General features: G+C 35.4%; 1 protein-coding gene across 1 annotated transcript in view; it reads right to left on the bottom strand.

Annotated features, from left to right (window-relative positions):
* Positions 1-22,318, bottom strand: part of MCM3AP (minichromosome maintenance complex component 3 associated protein) — a 49,776-nt gene that overhangs the window by 7,752 nt on the left and 19,706 nt on the right. Inside the window, exons 12-26 of the mRNA XM_026679029.2 lie at positions 21,449-21,690; positions 18,964-19,136; positions 17,867-17,967; positions 14,496-14,627; positions 13,257-13,370; positions 12,161-12,313; positions 10,703-10,900; positions 9,921-9,989; positions 8,495-8,629; positions 6,214-6,367; positions 5,150-5,408; positions 3,771-3,868; positions 2,008-2,398; positions 1,531-1,788; positions 254-383 (exon numbers count right to left, since the gene is read on the bottom strand). Of these exons, the coding sequence (XP_026534814.2) occupies positions 254-383; positions 1,531-1,788; positions 2,008-2,398; positions 3,771-3,868; positions 5,150-5,408; positions 6,214-6,367; positions 8,495-8,629; positions 9,921-9,989; positions 10,703-10,900; positions 12,161-12,313; positions 13,257-13,370; positions 14,496-14,627; positions 17,867-17,967; positions 18,964-19,136; positions 21,449-21,690 (2,607 nt within the window). The remainder of the gene's footprint in view (positions 1-253; positions 384-1,530; positions 1,789-2,007; positions 2,399-3,770; positions 3,869-5,149; positions 5,409-6,213; positions 6,368-8,494; positions 8,630-9,920; positions 9,990-10,702; positions 10,901-12,160; positions 12,314-13,256; positions 13,371-14,495; positions 14,628-17,866; positions 17,968-18,963; positions 19,137-21,448; positions 21,691-22,318) is intronic.

Raw genomic sequence — 22,318 nt, 5'->3', positions numbered from 1 at the left:
TGTTTCACTCCCCTTCATTGATATTTACAAATTTTGCCACAAAGTACATCATATTACCTTTTCTTATGTTAATACTTACTTACTTCTGAATAAGGATATTGAATCAAGAAGAAAGGAAAGGGACTCGGGGCAATAGTAATAATAAAAATGACTTATTTCCAAGCCTAGCTACACTTAGTTTTTAAGATAAAAAGCAATTAAACAGAAATCTGTTGTTCATAAATACAACACTTACACAAAAAGACAATCCTACCTTTCTTGATTTTGTTGGATCTCCTTTTGGGTTTTTAATCTGGCTTCCTCCCATGAGAAAGGACAAATGAATTTTTGCAATTGCTCCTTTAAAAAGTATACATGTATCTGTCCATCTTTACTAACTGCTTCTAAAAGATGCAAAAAAATACAACCATCAGGAAATTAACAATAAGCAAATTTTTCCAAGTTTATCATAATTTATTTATTTATACTGCCTAACTCCCAGGGACTTTATTCTTCAAATGAAAATTTTATCAATTTATATAGCATGTTAGCTTAACTAAGCAGGGAGATAAACAACAAATCTATCTTTCCATCCTTTTATTTTAATCTATGCAGATATAGAATATGAACTGGAGAGCTTATTTGTTTAATTTTTCTACCCAATCCATCAAATTTCAAAGAAAGTTTAAAATACAGGAATTAATAAAAAAATATTTAACATAATAGGTATACAAATTTTTACCTCTTCACTTACAATGAAATCTGAGTATGCTTAACAATTTTTTATAAAAAGAATACAGCAATTTTTTTCATGTTTTTCATTTTTTCAGATTTTTTTCTTGCACAAAATAAAGTAGAAAAATTAATTTAAAATGGAAATAAATCAGCTTGGAATTTTTAATGCTTTCAGAAATTTATATGAACATGCTACAAAATAGTTGGTGTGACTTTTTCTCTTAATGGCATAAATACTTGTTTTTCTCAATGTGAATCTAACCAATATTTGATATTTTTTAAAATATCTAAAAGAGGTTAAACCAAAAGACTGAAAACATACATTTTCTTTATGAAGAAGCACAATGAGATTTTTAGAGCATAAAAACAATGTCCTTCCATGAGGCTTCTAGAATTGCTACTGAGAAGATTTTTAAATTGGGGTGGGACTAGTCAATAATAATTAAATTTAATATTAAATTTAAATAAGATTGTGTTTCAAGCCCATGCATTTTTATGAATATTAATCTGAAAAGGGTTGGGCACCCAATTATCACAAGCATTTCCCAAATCAGAGCTACCAAAAATGTTACCTCCAAACTGGTGGTAACACTGAAAATTTAAGAGTTGTAATCTTTGAAGCCCTGGTGATTTCAGTGGGAAAAACATTTGAGAGGAAAAATCCACTTTCTCCATGCCATGAGCAATTTTATACATCTTGACCATGTCTCCCCGAACGATGTTTTTCTAAAGTATAGGGTTCCAACACTAATATATCAAATACAATTTAAGAAGAAATCTGTAACAAAACTGAAATGCTCAAAGGATCTTTATTACCTGGTGCTACTGAAAGGCGAGGAGGGTTCCAGTCTCTCAATTTATGATTAATGCACAGTGCCAAGATATGATCCCAAGGAATTTCCCAAACAGAAGGGCCATCTTTTTCTGTGTTGGCATGCTTCTGATCCTTCCACTTCAAGTAAACGTTGCTCAACAAATTCTCTACCTGAGATTGGAGTATTTCCTGGGTCTGACGAGAGCTAGCCGTTTGGGACACATACTGGAAAATCATGGCACAAACAGGGAGCCAGGGAGCTGGGAGAAGGGGAAATAGAAAAACATTTATTTTACTAGGCGGAAATGGGGAAATCACAGTTTTTATTTTATTTTATATCCCAATTTTATTCAGATGCCTACAAGAAATCTAATCATTGTAATTCCTTCAAGACACACATTAACCCATCCCTGCTTATTCAATTTTATATCTGTGTGCACATTAAAATTGTGATCTGCCCTTAGACAGAAAGTTCTTACCACCGAAAGGAGGAACATCCATCTGCGGAATCTGAAAGGACAGCAGCGCCTTCTTTAGCCATGCAAGATGGCTGGGTGTGTTCCACCGGAGGTGGGGAAGCCACTTGTTGCCTCCAGCCTCTGCAAATTCGGTTACAGGCCAGGACAAATCCCTGAGATCTTCTGAAGTGGCAACTTCAGCCAGGAACTGTATCACACTGTTGTATAGCTCTATTATGATGCTAGGGTCTTGAGAGGGTAACCCAGCCATATGTCTCTCCCACTTATCTTGGTAGAAAGTCTGGGTGAAATTACAGTGAAGGCCATCTTCAAGGTACTGCATGATGGTCTGGCAGCAAAGTTTGATAGAATGTGGACACTGAGCAACCAACCACTGTACTGCCTCAGAGAGCTGTGGATAAAAGCAGAGGTAACAAATTCACAACCTGACAAGAGAAAAAGGCAAAGCGCAAATCCTATGTCAGATCCTTCCCAGATTAAGACTCTTGCTTAGACATTTTAGTCCAGCTCTTCTTTTGTACTATTTTATTATTAGATTTATATTTGTCTAGAAAGTCAAGGCATCATACACAGCAATTCCTTCTCCCATTCCCCACTCCCAACAGCAACATTTTGAAGTTGTTGGATTAACAGGAAGACTGGCTCAAGACACTAAGTCACCTTCCATGGATTTCAACTTGGGTCTCTCAAATACCAGTCCAGTGGCATTAATATTACACCACCATTTTTGCATCTAAAAACTATTTTCTTTTTTTAAATGTCAAACTTTTAGCCAACATCTTAGACCTTTATTCCCATGAAGAATGGAACAGAAGTCAGTATGATCTGATCTTTTCTAATATTGTTTTACAGCAGGGGTCCCCAACCACCGGTCCGCGGACGTACCGTCCAGCGGAACAACTCCCTACCGGGGCGGCTTGCTGGGCGCCGCCATCTTTTTTTCATGAAAAAGTGCTTCCGGTGAGCTTTTGGTAGAAAGCTCACCGGAAGCACTTTTCATCAAAAAGATGGCGGCGCCAGTGCTCCGGTGAGCTTTTCCGGGTAGAAAGCTCACGGAAGCATGTTTTCATCAAAAAGATGGCGGCGCCAGCGCTCCGGTGAGCTTTTCCATTTCTACCGGAAAAGCTCACGAAGCGCTGCCGCCATCTTTTTTGATGAAACGCAGCTTCCGTGAGGTCACCGGAAGCACTTTTTCATAAAAAGATGGCGGTGCCCAGCTGATGCCGGTACCGGGCTGCGGCGCCCAGCTGATGCCGTACCGGGTCAGCAAGGCGTCAAAAGGTTGGGGATCACTGGTTTACAGTATGCAATACTTCCTTTAAAAGATCAAGTAATCAACTACAGAAAAACAGAAAGTAAATCGAAGAGCAAAAATCATAAATATATGAAGAAACAAAAATAAAAAATGTCAATAGGGTTTAAAACGCTGGTTTCCAAGAATCAGAAACAGATGACAAATTTATTTCCAGGATTCATTATGAGAAAATTTTACTTTGTTCTGAAAAGACTGATATTAAATGCAATATTTAAAATGTAGTCAAGAACAATGTTGTCCTATTGTAACAGCTGATAGACTTATGCAAGACAAAAGTGTTTCAGTTCCAGGTATGGGTGCCTATGGAGCATCTGTCAATAATTCCTTAAAACAACTTTGATCTTTCCAGGAATCATACAGCTGCCCTTTGTTGCTTCAATGGGTTCCTGGGAAAAGACATGTTTGTTCTGGGCATGGATTACAAACTTCAGTCGTAGAAAGATCTTACCTTGCTGGAACCCTGCAAATCACTGATAGAATCTGGGATTTCAACAACACTGTAGTTTGATATAAGTTTAGCTGAAATCAAGTCAGGCAGCATCAAACCTTTGAAAACAAGAAGTTTCACTTTAGTCATATAATGCAGAGAACAAAGATGAAGGGAGAGGAATTTTACTGCCAACAGTAAACACTGTTTAAACCCAGGTGAGGGAGAGGATTATGAAAACATCTCAAACGCATTTCCCTAAACCATATAATATGTACAAGTATTCCTTGACTTATGACCACAGTTAAGCTCCAAATTTCTATTGTTAAACAATGCAGTTAAGTGAGTAGCACCCCATTTTATGACCTTTCATGCCATGGTTATTGAGTAAATCACGGTAGCTGTTAAGTGAATCATGTGGTCATTAAATGAATTTGGCTTTCCCCCACTGACTTTGCTTGTCAGAAGTCGGCTAGGAAAGTCACAAATGGCGATCACATGATCCTGGGATTCTCAACTATCATAAATACATGCCAGTTGCTAAGCACCCAAATTTTGATCACATGACCATGGGAATGCTACATTGGTTGTAAGTGTGAAAATCGAACATAAATCACATTTTTCATTGCTGTAGTAACTTCAAACAAATTGTTGTAAGTCAAGGAGTACCTATAAAAGAGAGAGGAAGGGAAGCACATTTAGATTTGCAAGATTCTGTTGCCATAGCAATCTTAACAAAAACATTTTTAGGTCTATGTGGCATCTAGGGCTGACACACAACTTCTTATCCCCCCCAGACATGCACAGGAGGAAAATGGGACAACTATATAAACAGTCTAAGCTAGAGGTCAGTAATCTTTAAAGATTTAAGTATATCAAATGCTAGGGGACAGATCAAATTAGCATGTTCATGTACATATTCATGTAATTTGCTCTCCCTACATATAGATGCACACAGAAAACTTTTCATATACAGTCTCGTATACGGCTTCTAATTACTTGCTCTGCACTCATGCACTAACTTTTCCTCTGCTCAAGAACGAGAACTAGCTTCACCTGAACGAGAACCACAGAACTTCTTTTCCCTTTCCTAGTCCCTTGCAACCTTCAGCACTTAACACAAGAGCCCTAGTAGGTAAAGGGTGAAAAATGAGAGCCTCAGCAGGTACTTATGGAGGCTTAATACTAGCCAACTCCTTTTTTAAGGGAAAATACCAACCCATATTATCATCCATCTAAAAAACTTATCCTGAAAAGATTCGGCTCTAGCTTTTCTTGACAAAAAACTAGTTTTTCTATTTAGAGTTCTAAACTCTACATTATTTATAAGCTAATTCAATTTATTTCTATCTTGGATATTATCATACATGATTTATATTAGTTCAAAGTTCTATACATACCTTCCTCTACTTCCTTTTTCACAGTCTCATTTCCAAGACTGGGGACAAGAACCACAAGAGGTAGTTTTGGTTGGAAAGGTATTACTTGAAAGAGCCGTTTCAGCTGAAGTAAGGCTGAAAGCCAATATACATCTTCCTCTGCAGGATCATCACTTCTTACTTGAGGCGATAGAAGAAGAAGGAGCCCACTAGTTCCAATAAGTTCTTTCACAGTTTCTGGGTCTTCAAGTTCAGAAGTGCCAAGTGTTCCACAAGCCATCTACACGGGACATGGAAAAACAATTTATTTCCATTTATAGAAAGAGCACAAAAGTGCCCACTTTAAAATTCAGAAGCATTTCTGCAGTACATTTTGTTATTAAAAGTTCTCAAAAACATTACAAGTCCAAGGATTCATATTTTTAAAACTTTCAAATAGAATTTTTAAAACATTCAGATGGCAAGTTTATTTTTATTTTATACTTCTAAACCACCTATCCCCCTCAAAAAGGGGAGTTAGTTGCTGAAATAAAGCCAGGTGCAAGCCCACTGTATTCTAGTGTCATAATTTTTAGTAAGATTTAAACTAATGTTTCCCAGCCTTAGCCATTTCTGGACACAGACTTCAACTCCCAGAATTCCACTGCTAGCAAGGCCATTATTAAGAATTCTGGCAGGTGAAGTCCATACCTTTGGAAATGGTCATGGTTGGGAGACATTGATTTAAACCCACCAGTCTTGAAGTGAATCAAAATCTCAGAGAGCTGTCATGGCTGTAGATGGACTTAAACCTGAGTCTTCCTAGCCCTTAACAACTAACCCAGACTTAAGTTCTCATGCTTCTATTTCTGAACTTCTTTTTCACTCTGGCGTAGCTGAACTAAAGTAGCAATCAATCCACAGGCTCTGTTCAAGACCCTCTTCTCTGATTATGGATTTCATTTCTTTATCTATGTCCTGTTAGTAAATCTTCGAATTACTGCAGCTACTTTGAATAGAGAAGGGTACTGCCCTTGCCCAAAACAGATTGTGTTTTATATTATCTATTAAGATAGTGGCATCATAAAATTATTACTTGAGCACACCTTTATGCACACACTAAGGCAGGTTTCTTGATCTTCTTGTGGTTGGAGAGATGTATGCAGTGCAAGTGTCTGAATTCTGCTATTTGCCTGAGATGCAGATTCCTTTTCATTTCTGTTGATTTGAAATTTAGCTTTCAACCATTCCATTAGAATTCTATAACCAGAAAAGAAATAATACTTTCAGAACTGTATCACAGATTTGATTCCTAGCACTATGTCCAATTAAAACATTAAAATATTTGTTATCATACAAAACATTAATTTATCAAATGGTATAAAATTATGAAGATATATTTACTTAATATTAATTAGACTTTGAAGCTAGACTTATGAAAATAAATCTATAGAACCCGCAACAATAGTGTGCAGTGCGAACAACCCTAATCATTACTTTCAAACACTTCAATAATCACTGAAGAGGCTCAAGCCTTATTTATATTTCTATTCCACATTTAGGGAGATTTCCTCCTAAAGATTTTTTTGTTTTATTGCAAAATCTTAGGGTTCTTGTTTATAGTTGTCATGCTAGCTATATAAGCAACATCTATTGTTAAATAGTGGAAATATATAGCATGATTTGCAATTGCAATGTCTCTGCTGTATTTTTGTATTCTTGTCTATTTTTTGTATTTTCTCAATCATTTCTTCATTTTCTCAAGTTTTATTTGGTTAAAAAAACAAAGTCTAATCCCATACATGCTTACTCTGAGAAAAAATATCCTTATTAGGTTTAAGGAGCCTCTGGCACAGTGGTTAGAGTGCAGTATTTCAAGCTACTTCTGCAGCCAGCTGCCTACAATTTGGCAGTTCAAATCTCACCAGGCTCAAGGTTGACTCAGCCTTCCATCCTTCTGAGGTGGGTAAAATGAGGATCCAAATTGTTGGGGACAATATGCTGACTCTGTAAACCGCTTAGAGAGTAAAGCACTATAAAGTGGTATATAAGTTTAAGTGCTTATTGCTATTTAATGGGATTTAAAGCTAAGTTAACCAACCATTTAGTATTACTTGACTTTATTGATTGTAAATATGGCATAAAGATACCATAGCCTTTACTTTTCCAGTCTGAGTTTTGTGCTTAGAAAAGATAAGAAAAGATAAGAAAAGAAGCATTCTGCTGTTATTATAAAGAAGAAGAAAAGTATACAATGAGAAGCCCAGAATCAAAGATAAGCTCATTAGGATATCTTCACCTACAGCAATACTAAGCCACTTTTAATGCAGCTATTGAAATTTATTTATATAAAACCAATAGAATTCTTAGCCTACAGGCTATCCAAAGACAACTGTCTACATTGGCTAGTGACATTGATACTGTCCTCTAAGTTGTAATCCTCTCCTCCCTGTTCTGTATTTATAAAACAGGAACTGTGTTCAAATGCTAGCCTGCAAGCTATAAACATGCAAAAGATTATTCATTTTCCAGAGCATAATGATTTTGTCCTACAAAATTTCTCTAGATTTAATCTAAGAATATGCAGCAAGTATTTTCCAGACACTTGCTCCAAAAATTATCTGTTCCTGCCACTCTAATCTAGGAGCATATAACCTGAAGAGTTTAATCCAGGGATGCACAACAATCTGGAGTACGGCCTCCAAAACCCCTCCAAAAGATAATGTTCAATGTGACAGCATTAAGGATAACATCAAATATATAGGAGCAAAATAATATCCTTAATTTTGAACTTAATTTTCATTGAATGCAAATATAAATTAAATAGGATTTACTTTTTAAATTCTTCTCCTAGATTCAAAGGTGAAATGAGGACATGAAAGATTTGAGCGCTACTGCTGGCAAGTCATCCCTATGGAGGCCAGTCAGTATAATACCTCTTCCTGTTCTTCATCCATGGGTTTGGAAGACAGGAGGCAATAACGGGAATTAGCCTCCAAATATTAAAAGATCTTTCTCACAACAGGAAAACAATGCGCAAGGGAAAAAAAGCACGTGTGCCTTGGGGTTCCTGCAACAAATAGAAAAGCTCTCCCCTGGTGATAGCAGAGAACTCTGAGGAATTGAAAATGTGGCAAATGGGCCAAATAAGTGAGACATTAGTAAGCAGTTGAAAGAAATAGCAAAAGAGGTTTTAAAAGCCAAAAGAAAGTTGACCTAGAAAACTGAAGTCATGAACTTAAGAACTGAAACACTTCTTGCAGGTTTAGATAACAGCATATTATTACTAACAAGAAATGAGTGGGAACGATACCGTATTCAACCCGAGAACTGCACAATCAACACACTAACTCTGACTCTCCTGCATTGTCTCAATTCAAGCAGTACCTGCTGGGATCTTCAGCAGGATAATCATCATAACTTGGCAACACCAGCAGTGCTTTCCAAAAGATCTTTTCTTGTTGCATAGGAATATTTTCAGCAATTAATGATGGTAGATCCAGTGGACTCCATGCTGTATCTCTAGACACACAACATAATATTAAAATATGTAACCATATTCATTGTACATTATATTTCCTAAAAAGTGTTTCAGGAAAAATAGCTTACTTTAAACCAAGGCCATCTAAAATTATTTACTTTAATAACAAAGAACAATAAATCCAAAATAAATCTCTTGAATATTTGTTTCCAGAACAAGCCTACATGTTAATTTAATAGTTGCTACAACAATCATCTTAACGCTTTATTAAACATAATGGTTAAAACATACTAGTTTATAACTTGATTTTTTTCTTAAAAATATACTCCAAAGCTTCAGGATGTGTAAAAATCCATCCTTATAAAATCTTGTTAACAAGTATTTTTGCAGCAGGGTGGATAAAAATGGATGATTTTTTTAATATAAAAAATCTGATTTTTAAAAAATTTAAATCAGATTTTTTTTATTTATTTTTTTAATCAAATTTATTTTAATAAAATGCTTTTAGAGTAAAAATCTATCTAAAGATAGTTTTCTATTTAAGATACATTAATAATTTAGTTTATTCAGCATGAAATCAAGCCTAGTTATGTAGCATGAAGCTGTATGTTCTGCAAAATGTATAACTCAATGAATTCAAGCTCTGCAAGCTAACTAGGAAACCTTTCATTTTGTTTGCAAATAATAATATGAAAGATTCTAACTACCAGCAAGAATGAATTCTTACATTTAAAAAGCACCTATCATTTCAGATCCATCACGGCACTGCCCGTTAGCGGGTATCCACTCACCTGCTGCCCACCACATCCCTCACCTTGTGTCACTGCCCATTACCAGCCATCCTATTAAAGTGGATGGGATTGTCGCTGAGTCAACAGCAGGTCAGAGAAGCTGCTGTGGGACAGAGATGACAGTTGCTCCTTAAAAAATATGATTTATATTGAGTTGAAATGCATTTAGACAAACTGCTAATTATATAAATGCTGTTTATATAATTATCATTTATATAATTAACAGTTGTCTGAATGCATTTTAAAACTCATTGTTCAGAGACAAATCCAAGGATTTCCCTGGGCAGAGCAGTCAGTTTTTGACTTTTCTCCTATATTTTGTCCAGTAATTCACTTCTGGTGACATATGTAACACAAGGGTCTCTTCTCTGTTTGAGTGTCACAAAATTTATTTCTCATAAAACCACTATGGATTCCTTTTTGGTTCAAAATCTATTTAATTTTTAAATCTCTCATGACTTTAATTAGATTAGAATGATTGACAGTAATCTCAAAGCTTTCAGTCTTTGTTTTAACATAATTTAATTAAAATCCAACATACTGTAATAATTGCTGATAAAAATGCTGTACTTTCATTTGGTGGATGGTCTTGTTCCGTAACCATTGAAACCTGAAAATAAATACCACTGTATGAATCACTTGACTGTATCAAACAGCAAACATTTCTCACTCATACTTAGCCACCACCTGGTGCCTTTTGATTTGTCAAATTTATAAGGACCTGCATCTAATATTCAATCAAAGTCAAGAATAGCTTCCTGTTTCCTGATATGATACAACTACAAATTGTTACAATGCTGTTATTTATGCTGTGAACAAATCCAACACATCATAGAAAAAAATCTGCTAATTGTGTAAACATTACTGATGTAGATTTAAATTTAAATTAATCATTATTTGCTATGCAAAGAACATCTATCTGTTTAAAAATTCCTCCTGTAATACTTTCTTTGATAGAATAACACAGCTGTACTGTATTTTATTTTTATTTTAGGCTGCCTTATAAATGACACATTGTTGGTTTGGATCTCAAAGTGTTTCCACAAGCAGCAAGCCTGATGTAAATACATCAGAAATGACTGGCCCTAATTCTCTGCAGCATATATCCTCCAATATAACAGGAAGACAAGGGAAGTGGTCAGAGAAAAAAATGTGTCGATTCCTCAGGATAACATTCAAGCGTTTTGAGAAGTAGGAGTGGGAATAATATTGCATAACATCATATTGCTCATATCATCATCCTGATACCATGATAGCATGGGAAGAAAAGAGGTAATTGCTACATGCTCTTCTTTCATGTATATGGAGAGAGACAGTACTTACTGCAGACAGGCGGTACCAAGATTCCCGGCATGTCCCAAGTTCACAATTCTTTTAATTAGATGCTCCCTGGAAATTGGGCACTCTGCAGAGGGTGAAAGGGCTTTCAATTTATCTTTTGGGTCTACATAACATGGTGCTGCTGGGAACGCTCTCATCTGTCGTTTCAATTTCTTTCGTGCCAAAACAGCTTCCTTCCATCTTCAAGAGAATGTACAAGCAAGTTTAATTAACTGTCAAAATACACAACTTGCTAGAACCATCCTTTCAGTTAGACTGTATTTTATCTGCTTGATACCAGGTTATAACCAATTCAAGTGGGGAAGCAAATGTTTTCTGCACTGTTAGAAGAGAAGGAAAAAAGGCTGTACAGCTCTCTCTATAGAACAAAGCAATTATATGTACTCTTCACTCAATTGCTCACTTGCCCGATAGTTTAAAAAGGGAAGTGATATACGTCTTTCTTGTTGCCTTCCTATTTTAGTCACCTGCATGAAATGGGCAGCTATAAAGAATGAATTAATTAATTAATTAAATCCCCAGCTTTTTTCTCTCCAACCAGACTGGATATATGGCTTATATAAAGTTTCATCTTTGGATTTAATCCCAAATCCCATTTAGAAGCTTTTCTTGGATGGACTTGTTAGGCAAAAGTAGCTACTTTAATGGTAGTGTTAAGGTAATTCCCCGTTAGGAGAATGAGCGCATACAGGGAGACGTAATGAGAGTAGTGTTTGAATAATACACACACAGCACACAGATACACTGTACAGTAAATGTAGGTTTTTTACTTTCAATAAAGGTTTAAGCAAAGTTCAAAATAAGCAGTCCAAAGTCACAGGTAAGATCAGTCACTTTTTAGTCCAGGCATAATCCAATAACAAAGTCCAGTATCAAAAAAAAGTTCAGTATCAGACTTACATCAAATCCATGAATAACAGTCAATTTAGGAGGAACGGCAATACTATCCAACAGAAGGAAACAGAGTCTCACTGAGACACACTCTCTTCTGAGACTAAGATTAAAACAACCCAGGTTTCTGGCTCCATCTTATGGCCGTTTGAGAAAACACACCCAATTACAGTTTTGCATTTTCTTAAAGATACAGTATTAAAATGTCTATCCTGGCTTATATATTTCCAATCCAAATAACTGTTAGGTGACTTATATTCCTAACAGGTAGTGCCACTGTAAATTCAGAGCAGACCAGACAAACACATTATGATATGTAAACTATAAATGAAAATCAGAGATCACAGGAGAATTTGCAAGAGAAGTACTTCTAGGATTTAAAACTTAAGATACAAGTTTTGTTGTGTAGTTATGTCCTGTAGAATAAAACTGCAAGAATAATGAAAAGATTTTACACATCTTATCCTGACCTTAATAGTTGAAGAAATGTGATACAAGTAAGAGAATAATTAAACTTCTTAAGGGCCAACTTTAACATACTTGACATACCTTTGTAAGTATTTGCAAAAGCATTGAAGTTCTTGAAGGGTCTCCTTAGCATTTTGGAAAATTTCATCCTCCAAAAATACATCCATTATTTCTGTACAGATTTCCTGTGAACACCGGACAATGCGTGCCTTTTGATCTATCTCCACAGCACACCTAAGATATAATAAATTAATTTAATGGATATCTCAAGAAAGATTATAGTACTTCTGGCTTTCTGTCATACAACAGAACATTAGAAGATTTCGTTTCAAAGAACAATTCAAGAACTGTTTAAAAACAAATGTTACATCATATAAATTAAATAACACTGTTGATAAGAACTGCAGTATAGTTTAAAAATGAAAATTATTGATCACTGCATACAAAGTATCATGTCCCTAGCTCTGCAAAATGGAAGAAACAAGCCTGAACAAAATGAATTAATGGACATCTAAGTTGAATTAAATTATAATTTGTAAAATAAAAATAAAGTATTTATTATTCCTGCATCATCAAAAAATATTCCAGTTTATAAACAGTGGCTGTGTGAGAAGCAAACAACTCAGAAAAGAGCTCTTTCTCCTCCACAGTTCCCAATGCTACCCCACTTCTGAACAATTTTCAAGGGAAAACTGTTGAAATCAAGTTTGGGGCAATTTGAGCCAGATTCTCAGTTTCTTATAAGTGGTTATAGTAATAACTATCTTTTATTTAAAAGCCTAAATCATTATGTTATTAAAAGTGGAGAAGGCCCTAAACTGAAGAAAGAAATTTTATTTAGATACTCACAGAAATTTTTTTATAGATGCATAGAAAACAATACACAGTTCTGAGAGAAGAAATAAAAGTGCAACTAGCTGCTTGGAAACAGATATACATTTCATTACTGGAGCCAGAGTATTAGAAACATCCATGGTGAGAATGACAGGTTATAAAGTGGCAGAAAGATGGCAAAAACAGTGTTATTTATCCTAAGAAGAGTGTTTTTATTTTATTTTTCATAACAAAAAATCCATTGCAAGAAAACATACATTGTAATTATTTATGGAACAAGCATAATAAAACTAATAATGATAAAGACATTACAATCAGCAAAGAACATGGGCAACTCACGTACTTTAGCTCCTTAATTGAAATTTCTTTTATTTCTTGCTTTATTACTTCTTCCAACAGTTCTGCACACAGTGACTTGCTTAATATTTGTATTCTCTCTTCTTTTTCCCTTTTTTGCCTAAGATGATGATGGAATGAAATCCAATCATTATGTTTTAGGAAAACTTCAGGCACTTGCCTTACATAATAAAGTTTCTCAATAAAAAAATAGCTGCCTTAAAAATAAAGTATTATAGAAACATTACTAAGATACAAGTAATACTAAGTATGTTCTATATAACTTACATCCTCTGGTTATGTTGTATTATTTATTAAATACATCTGGCTGGCTACCTGGCTGGCTTGGATCAAGAATCATCTGCATGCAATCTATTGCCATACAAATATGCTGGTGGTGTTTAAGTAATTCTCATACAATTGGAGCAATGTATAAGAGGGAACATGGAGAACATGCAATTTACTCTTACTCATTAGCAGCCAGATTCCCCAGAGTATGAAGGGGTTTTACTTGTTAACTACAGGGGTGGGATTCTACAGGCTCACACCTATTCTCTAGAACCAGTTGTTAGAAGAAATTACTGGCCTAATCCTGTAAGGAAGGCAGGAAGGAAACATTCTGGTGTTGCTTACAGAAACTGCCTCTCCATTAACCCTTATTACATTCTTGGCAGGACTAGACTTCCTGTCTCAGGAATGTCTCTGGAGTTTTTTTCCCTTCCTTTGCTGATACTTTGCTTGTGTCAATGACCATTCAAAGTTACAATGGCACTGAAAAAGTGACTTATGACCATTTTTCACACTTACGACTGTTGAAGCATCCCCACAGTCATGAGAGGCCAGGCAAGGAGATGCGTGCCTCAATGTGAGTGATGTTGATTTGGCCATGCCCAGCCAGTCACATGACCACCAAGCCACACCCACAAACCAAGCCACGCCCACAGAACCGGTTGTTAAAAAATTTAATCCCACCCCTGGTTAACTGACCTACATATGTATACAATGGACAAATGAATAACTAGCAAGGTGCATGGTGAATAGTTACTGAGACAGATTCAGGCAAACCTAACTATAGAGGTGTGCCCCCAAGTTTCTGTTATGTATTTTTGCATGTATAATTGAATGAATCTCTCTTTATCATCATATCTGATTAGCTCAGAGAACACAATACTGCAATATATAATACTGCAATTTGTACACACTGATACTTTAAACTGTGTCAGAACAAATGTTAAATGAAAGTTACTTCTCTTTTTCGGCTTTACGCTTTTCTTCTTCAAATCTTTCCCTTTCTTCCTTTATTACAACAGATGCAATTTGCCTCAACATTCCAGACACAGCTTCTGTAACTAGTTCATTTATAGTAGCATCAGAGACCCTATAGAAGAAATAAAATTCATTGTGAAGCCTTAATTGAAAGAATCAGCTGCATATTTCTAAATTTTCTAGAACTTCAGCTCCTCAAGACAGGTGTTTCTTATTCATCTGCACAAACAGGTTACATGTATTAACACATCAATATTAAAATAAGTTTCATCTCCAAAATAAAAGTTGATACAAGATGAGCATATACCACCCAAGTATTTTAGACAGTTTTGGTTTACCAGAAGAATCTCCTGGTCCTATTGCTCACATAAGTAGAAATACCCAGCACTGAAACATCAGTGCAAATCTATGGCAATGCCTCTCATCCTTATCTGCCACTCCATCCCAAAACCCTCAGCTTTACCCAATGCCAACTTCTCTTCCTGCTCCACCCCAATGTTTCACTGCTCCACTTGCTATTCCTTCAAACTTCCCAAAGTTTTCTCTGCCCTCCTACACTTCTCTGGTCTCTTCACATCCCATTCAAATATCCATCAATTCATTTTGCTTCCATCCTTCTCTTTTCTTGTTCACTTCTTTTCACCTTGCAAAAAATAAGTACAACTTTTTAAAAGCTGCAAGAGATATTTGCTTCTAAAATAATACATACTGTAACTCTTATTTCCCTAGCAGAGTGAATGAGAAACTGTTGCTTTGGTGGGCTTAAGCCTGTGTTCACTGGCCTGAGAAATCTTGAGTATGCCAATTCCCTTCTGATGTCTTTTCCAGTAAAGCTGAAACTGCTGCTACTGAAGAGACTGTAGTATAATGAATACCCTCCACTCTTAAAATGGCTTCAACAGAGCTTGATATACCTATCGTAGGTTCATTATCTGTTTGACTAATTTGCTTGCTGGGCTGCTTATGAGGCTTCAGGTTTCTTTATGATGAAGACTCACGAGTTTTTGTTATATATGCTCCCAGTAATAGACTTACTTAGTAAGAAATTTGAGATAAATGATTCCTATGAGAGGGCATGTAAAATACATTCCCCTAAACTATATAAGATTGTCTTCTGATTTAGATGGAGTTGAATTATTATTTTTATCCCTTTATTGTTTCTAAAAATAATTAATTCAAGTTGATGAACATATCTAATATGTCTCCTATTTTCCCCACAACAGTGACCCTGTGAGGTGAATTGGGCTAAGAGAGTGATTGGCCCAAAGACACCCAGCTGGCTTTCATACCCAAGGCAGGACTAGAACTTACAGTCTGCTGGTTCCTTGCCTAAGAAACCAGCCTAAAAACCTAAATCAATGGTCTTGATTCAGAGGAGAGGGGATTGTGAATTATGTATAGTGACTGATCCTTGCAAATAGAGGCCTTTAGCCCATGTCTATGTGCTTTTAAATCTTTGCCTGGTTTCTGTTGCAAGTGCAATTCTGAAATTAGAGACTGTGAGTAGAGTAACCTATGTTTTGGTTTCTTACAAACATAGGTACATGAAACTCTAAGCTATAAATAAAGATACAGGTAGTCCTTGGGTTACAGTGGCAACTGGAACTGAGTTGTTCAGTGAGGACCTTGTGTGACCACAACTTCCAACTTTCTGCTGGTTTACCCACTGACTTTGCTGATGGAAAGATAGCATGGAATATTAGAAATTGTGATGATTTGACTATGGGATGCATTGTAATTATGAGTGGGCACCAAGTACCCATATTGCAATCATGTGATCGCCAGGACGCTGCCACAGCTCAAATGTTGGAAGCCACATTCATTCAGCACAGTTGCAACTTTAAACAATTGCTGAACAAATGATCATCAATCAAAAACTATCTGTAGTTTTAAACATATGTTACCTTTATTATAGCTATGTCTTAATATATTGGTGTTTATGCCTTGTTGGGAAAATTTAAGATTAGTGACCCTGAAGGGAGGTCTCTGCTTAAAGACACAAAGCTACATACACTTTTCTTCTTCCATCTACCTACAAGACCACAGATGTCAAACTGGAAGCAACACATTGCCATCACATGACGTATTGTGACGTTTTTCCCCTTTGCAGAGCTGGGGCGGGCGTGGCCTACGTGTGATGCATCTGCCCTGCAGATTGACACCCTGTACAAGACTCTTCTAAGTATAAATTTTCCTGTTACACCCAAACACAAAGCATAGACCGGTGAGTCTACTATATAAACCCAGTATCTCATTTGAATTTAAAAAACACAAAGCAAAGACAAGATCTGAACATCAAAGTCAACATGACAAGCAACATTTTTCAAATTCAAAAGAAATTTTGATATGACTTCAAGAACTTTTTAAAGGATGAATTTAACTTCAAAGTGCTAGGGAAGGAAAACAGGAGTAAAAACATTATTTTAATCAGATTTTATATCTGTTGTACAAGAAAAGAACAAGACAGTATCTGACACAGACCAATTAATCCCAGCACAAGTAAATATCACTGCAGCATACAGAAACATTCAGCCTGGGAAAATGGAAAGATGAATGCCTCATGAAGCCTCATTCTGCCACATAGGAAAAATCAAAGCCTAAAAGTTTGAGATCCAATCTGAGAAATGATGTTCCTATATATAAAATATAATGTTCAACATATACACCTCTAGAACTAAGAATATAGTATGTATCTGTAAAGAAACTCTTGAAAAGAGGCTAATGAAAAATACGACTGAAAATAAAATATGGGAAGTTATCCTTATGAGGCTAAAATGAGTATAAAAGACTTCTTTTGCTATGAAAATAGAAACAGGGCATTCCATGCATGTTTTATTCTTATATCATTTATATTGTTTTTTTATCTATTTTATTGTAAGTCGCCCAGAGTCACATATGTGGCTATACAAGAAAAATAAATAAATATACTATTGCGTTTAAGCCACAATCTATGTTTTATCAGACAAAAAGACTGTTACACCATCTTGTCATCTGGCTGGTTATAATAATTTTAAATAAAAATAAAGATAGTGATAAAGCCTCAGACCAAAATACTGGCATTTCTTATGTTTTCTCTACATATAGAACTAAATTAGAAAAGTTATCCAGTATCAACCCATGATCAATGTCTTATCTGAACCTTCCCCAACCTGAATATGTTCATCTGCTAGAATTCTTACTTTAAAGCCATGCTAGCTACAAAATTTGGGAAGTTATAATGTACACGTTTGGAACATGCCCACATTATAGAAAGTCGCATTATAGTATTCAGGGTATGTGTACAATGACAAATGAGCAAACTCTAATACCTGTTTCCGAAATATTATTAAAAACAATAGTATTTATACATACCATATTGCTGTTTGTACATAGTCTGCTCCTGCATTGCTGATTTCTTTGCATTCTTCTTCTAGTACCTCATACATAAGGTCTTTAGCTATCTCTAAAGTGTCCTGACATTAAGAAGCAAAGAGTAAGAATTAGCCTTCAACACTGTTTTTCGCACAGATTTGTAAAACCAAGGCAAATAAAATGGTACAGTACCTGGTAGCACAATATTAAAACTCAAACATTTGATGGAATGGAGAATTTACGGCACAATACTACTACGCAATCTCTAAATATCAACATTCTTATTATCAAGGTGGTGTAAAAGCCTAGAAAGTTTGCCAATTTCTATAAGAAAAACTTAGTGAAACTTTCTGAATTAAAAAAAAGGGAAGTGGGGAAAAACTGAAAAGAGGGTTAAAACGGAAGGCAGGACTCTGCTTATAGAAACACATTTTTCAAGGGCAGGAAGACTGTTTTGTCTTCCAAATATTCTGCAGAGAAACTTCTCCTGGTTTGAAAGCCAGCTTGATTTAGTGGTTAAGGCACCAAGCTAGAAACTGAGAAGCCATGAATTCAAGTTCCACCTCAGCCATGTGACTTTGGACCAGTCACTGTCTCTCAGCCCAACTCACTTCACAAGCTTGTTGTTCTGGTGAAAACAGGAGGAAGGTGGATTGGAAGTTTGTTGCCTTATTTGCAAAAAGGAAATGAAGATAGGATGCAAGCAAACAAACAGCTGGAATTACCCTTCCATTTGTATTTTCTATCAAACCCAGATCCCTAAGGCAAAGATCAGAATCAAGTAATGTAAGACCTTTCAGCTGAATGCAGAAGCTTTCCTCAAACTTATTCACTGGGAAGAATAGGAACACGAAGAGCTAATGGCAAAGTTCTGTAGGAGGAAAAAAGTACAAGTGCCAGGAGAAGCTGTATATTCTGAGGGATTGTATACTCCGTTTTGAGGGCAAAAAGATCGTTTTCTCAATCACTAGTATTATTTTTACACCGCAGTCTACCTTTCTAACTATCAAGAATTGTTAAATTAAAACAAAAATAGAGATATAAAATTATTATTTTTTTAAGGTGTGGTAATTTAAGAAATGTCAGATACTTCTCACCATATCACTATATTCGGGCTGATGCTTTGGTGTGGGAGACAACGGTTGTGAGATGGGCTGGAAGATGGACTCTGTAGAGGAAGGCACCAATGCAGATGGGAATGGTCGAAGTAAAAATGAAGGTTGAGATTGAATTGCTTCCATTTTTACATTTTCCTCTCCCATTCTGGGTTCTGTGGGCAAAATCAGACAGTAAAATATCAAGCTATTAAGCAAAAGAAACAATATTTTCATAACTTTTAAAAACATTTTTTTCAAGCCAGGGCAGACTTTTCCACAATGGTTTCTGAAATAGATACCTGATATTCAAGCCAGAGGTATACTTACTTTTTCAATTCAAGCATATGTTGATTTTGTTGTTGTTGCATAAATGACTGAAAAGTAATTTTTTTATAGTTTTGTTCAATTACATTACCTTTATAGATTGTTTGAATGAAGATAAATTATTGATATGTCTTTACATGGGGTGTAGTTAGTTTTTTCTCATGCTATTCAGAAATAATACATTTTAGTATTCACTGGCTGCTTTAGTTACTTTCATTAGATTTAGTACATACAATTTATGCTAATTTATTAAAGTCATTATGGAGCATTGTGAGAAAAAAAACAAACCAAATTTAATGCAGTAGAAAACAAATCTTTCTTCTAGAACAGATAAGACTGTTCTGTGTATCTTCTGGTTTGAGCTTCTCCAGCGACAGACCGAAGCCTCGTTTCTGCGAGGCTTCGATCCGTGCTCGCCGCTGGAGTGCCCTGAGCCGGCTGGTTTCGGGGCTAAGCCACCCTGTAGAGGTGATCAAGAGGGGGGAGACTGCCTGCAGGGTTGAGGAGAGCCGCATCTCTCCTCCCCAGCTGGCCATTACTCCCTTTCCTGAAGGCGGTTGCAGCGGTGGTCAGAAATGGCCACCACAAAGAAGAACTCGACCAGAAAAGAATGTGCAGGAGGAAGATAAGAGGAGAAAGTTTTGGTTGACCGGGTCAAACAGCAAAAGCAACAAATAAGGTATCCTGGAATTGAAACTATTAAAAAAAACAATAACATTGTTCCCTAAGAAGATTTTTAAGCTGCGAAGGAGAGAGAAAAGGGAAAAGATTTAGTTTTTTTTTTCTCCTTTTCCTATACTGACAGCTAAGAGACTTAAGTAAGAAATTGGAAAAAAATCCACTTTGACATCAATAGGCATTTAATGCTCAAAATAAAAAGTCAAAGGGATAATAAAGATTTCTGGATAATTAAAAGCTTTTGAATACAGGAAAGGAGAGAAAAAGAATAAAAGGGCAGGATCTGGAAGGGAGGAGACTGCCTGGAATTTTAAAAAAACTTACAGCAAAATCTCAACAAGACTTCCAAAAGATACATTCTAACTGAAATATCGCAACAAAAACCCCAGGAAGAGAAAGTCGAAAAAGAAATAAGAAGATATAACTCGGGAAGAGATAATATGAAATTGAAACAGAACAGACAAAAGTATAATGATTTGAATTGAGATGAGATAATCAAACTAAAATTGAAAAAATTAAGAGAGGGGAAAAACTATGTAGAAAATGTAAAATAGTATAAGATATGGAATAGAATACAAAAAGGAGCATGAAATTGAGTTTTGTGTCTGTATAAAGAAGTTCAACCCGGGACCATGCTATTTTCAAAAAAGATCTTTTACTTGTATTTTGTATGTGTGAAAACCCAAATAAATCTTTATTTAAAAAAAAAAAAGACTGTTCTGTGTATTGTTATTTAAAGGAGTACATTCTCTTTTAAAATTACCTGCTAGTAATTTAGATACTAGCATGTTCTTCTCTAAAAACAAAATTATTTCAAAAAGGCAAATATTAGATCTAAGGCAACAAGAGATTAGAAAGTGTATCACTGTCCAAAATTCTTTTTTTCTCATCTTGCTAATAGTTCATAACTTAAATCACTGCTCAAATATCTCTATCTGACATTTTCTTCAGCTAAGAATACTTTTAGATGACCTTAAACATTCTAACTTGTCTACTGGTTCTATAATACATAATGATAATAATTTATCACTGAGAGATTATTTGTATATGAAACACTTTAACATTAAAAATGAGATAATTATGTAATAGTTATACTTTTAAACCAGCATTCTATCAAGGGATATGATCAAGTCAAAGCATTGAACTAAGAAAAACATTGAACCTTCCTTAAGATGAGTTATAGCAATTCCATACAAATTATTATAATCTGGATTAAAAAAAATACCATGCAAGAGCTTGGGACCTCTATCTACATTAACTCAGCTTGCTCTCTACAAATAAAGAATACATCACTTCAATCAGATGAACTGCAAAAACATTAAAAATAATCACCCTAACAAGACTCTGTTGTATTTAATATTAAAGTTTCAGAGTGATGAAATACTATAGTAAATGCAAACTATGGCAGCCATTATATTTGTTAAAATAGGTTCTAGGAAACAATCATATTTCCTATTGTCATTTTGTGACTGTAGCTTCTTACCTATTATATCAACACTGGCTTTCTGAAGATTGCTGGCTGAATCCACTACTGAATTCTCTCCCGTGTACTTGTTCTGGGCATTAAAACTGCACAAAGGTACATGAGGACTCATGTGCTGTAGAGGCCCCCCACTGACAATTTCTCCAATAGGCAGAGTGAGCTTCTGCCCAACGAACAGTGATTTCTTTGGCTTGGGCAAGCTTTCTGGTTCCAAAAAGGCAGACCGATTCAACTCCACAGAACTGTGTAGGGGAAGTACAGAACATGTTACTAGGTGATTTCAAGATTATAATGAACTATTTCACAAGACTTTTTTTTCTTTTCAAAACACATCTACAATAAATCATAGTAGTGTCTTAATTCATCTCTCCTTTGAGGTGACATTTGGGGCAATGAATTAATTTGAATCCCACTTAAAAACACAAAAGTCCTGACACAAATGGTACATTACATTATATTTGTAGAAATTATGTATATGAACAAGATAAACCCAGTTTTTGGCTTTGTAGAGTTATTTTAGGTCAGTTAAAAAAAAATATCTGTGGCAAATGCTTTCCAATAAAAACCTAGGCCCCAGTGGACTTGGCACTTTATCGTAGGTTATATAAATCAAATAAACAATAAATCTACAGATTCTGTCAAATGTCAGGTTTATCACAACCTTTTTACTATTGTATTGTACAATCATCTGTCAAAGACCAGCTCAAACAGTTTCAACATTTAGGATCTTCAATCATGGTCCATTCAGGCAGATGTTAAAATGATAATAGAAATAACAACACTAATATTTTATTATACAAGGGGAACATTGGCCAATCCAATATTAAAATTAAACTAGAACAAGTTTCTGTATGAGATACTATATAATGC

Source organism: Notechis scutatus, chromosome 1 (genome assembly GCF_049901735.1).
Source record: "Notechis scutatus isolate UNSWTSFEM ecotype Mainland chromosome 1, rNotScu1.2, whole genome shotgun sequence".
Classification (NCBI taxonomy): domain Eukaryota; kingdom Metazoa; phylum Chordata; class Lepidosauria; order Squamata; family Elapidae; genus Notechis; species Notechis scutatus.
This window is presented reverse-complemented; position numbering and strand designations above follow the sequence as displayed.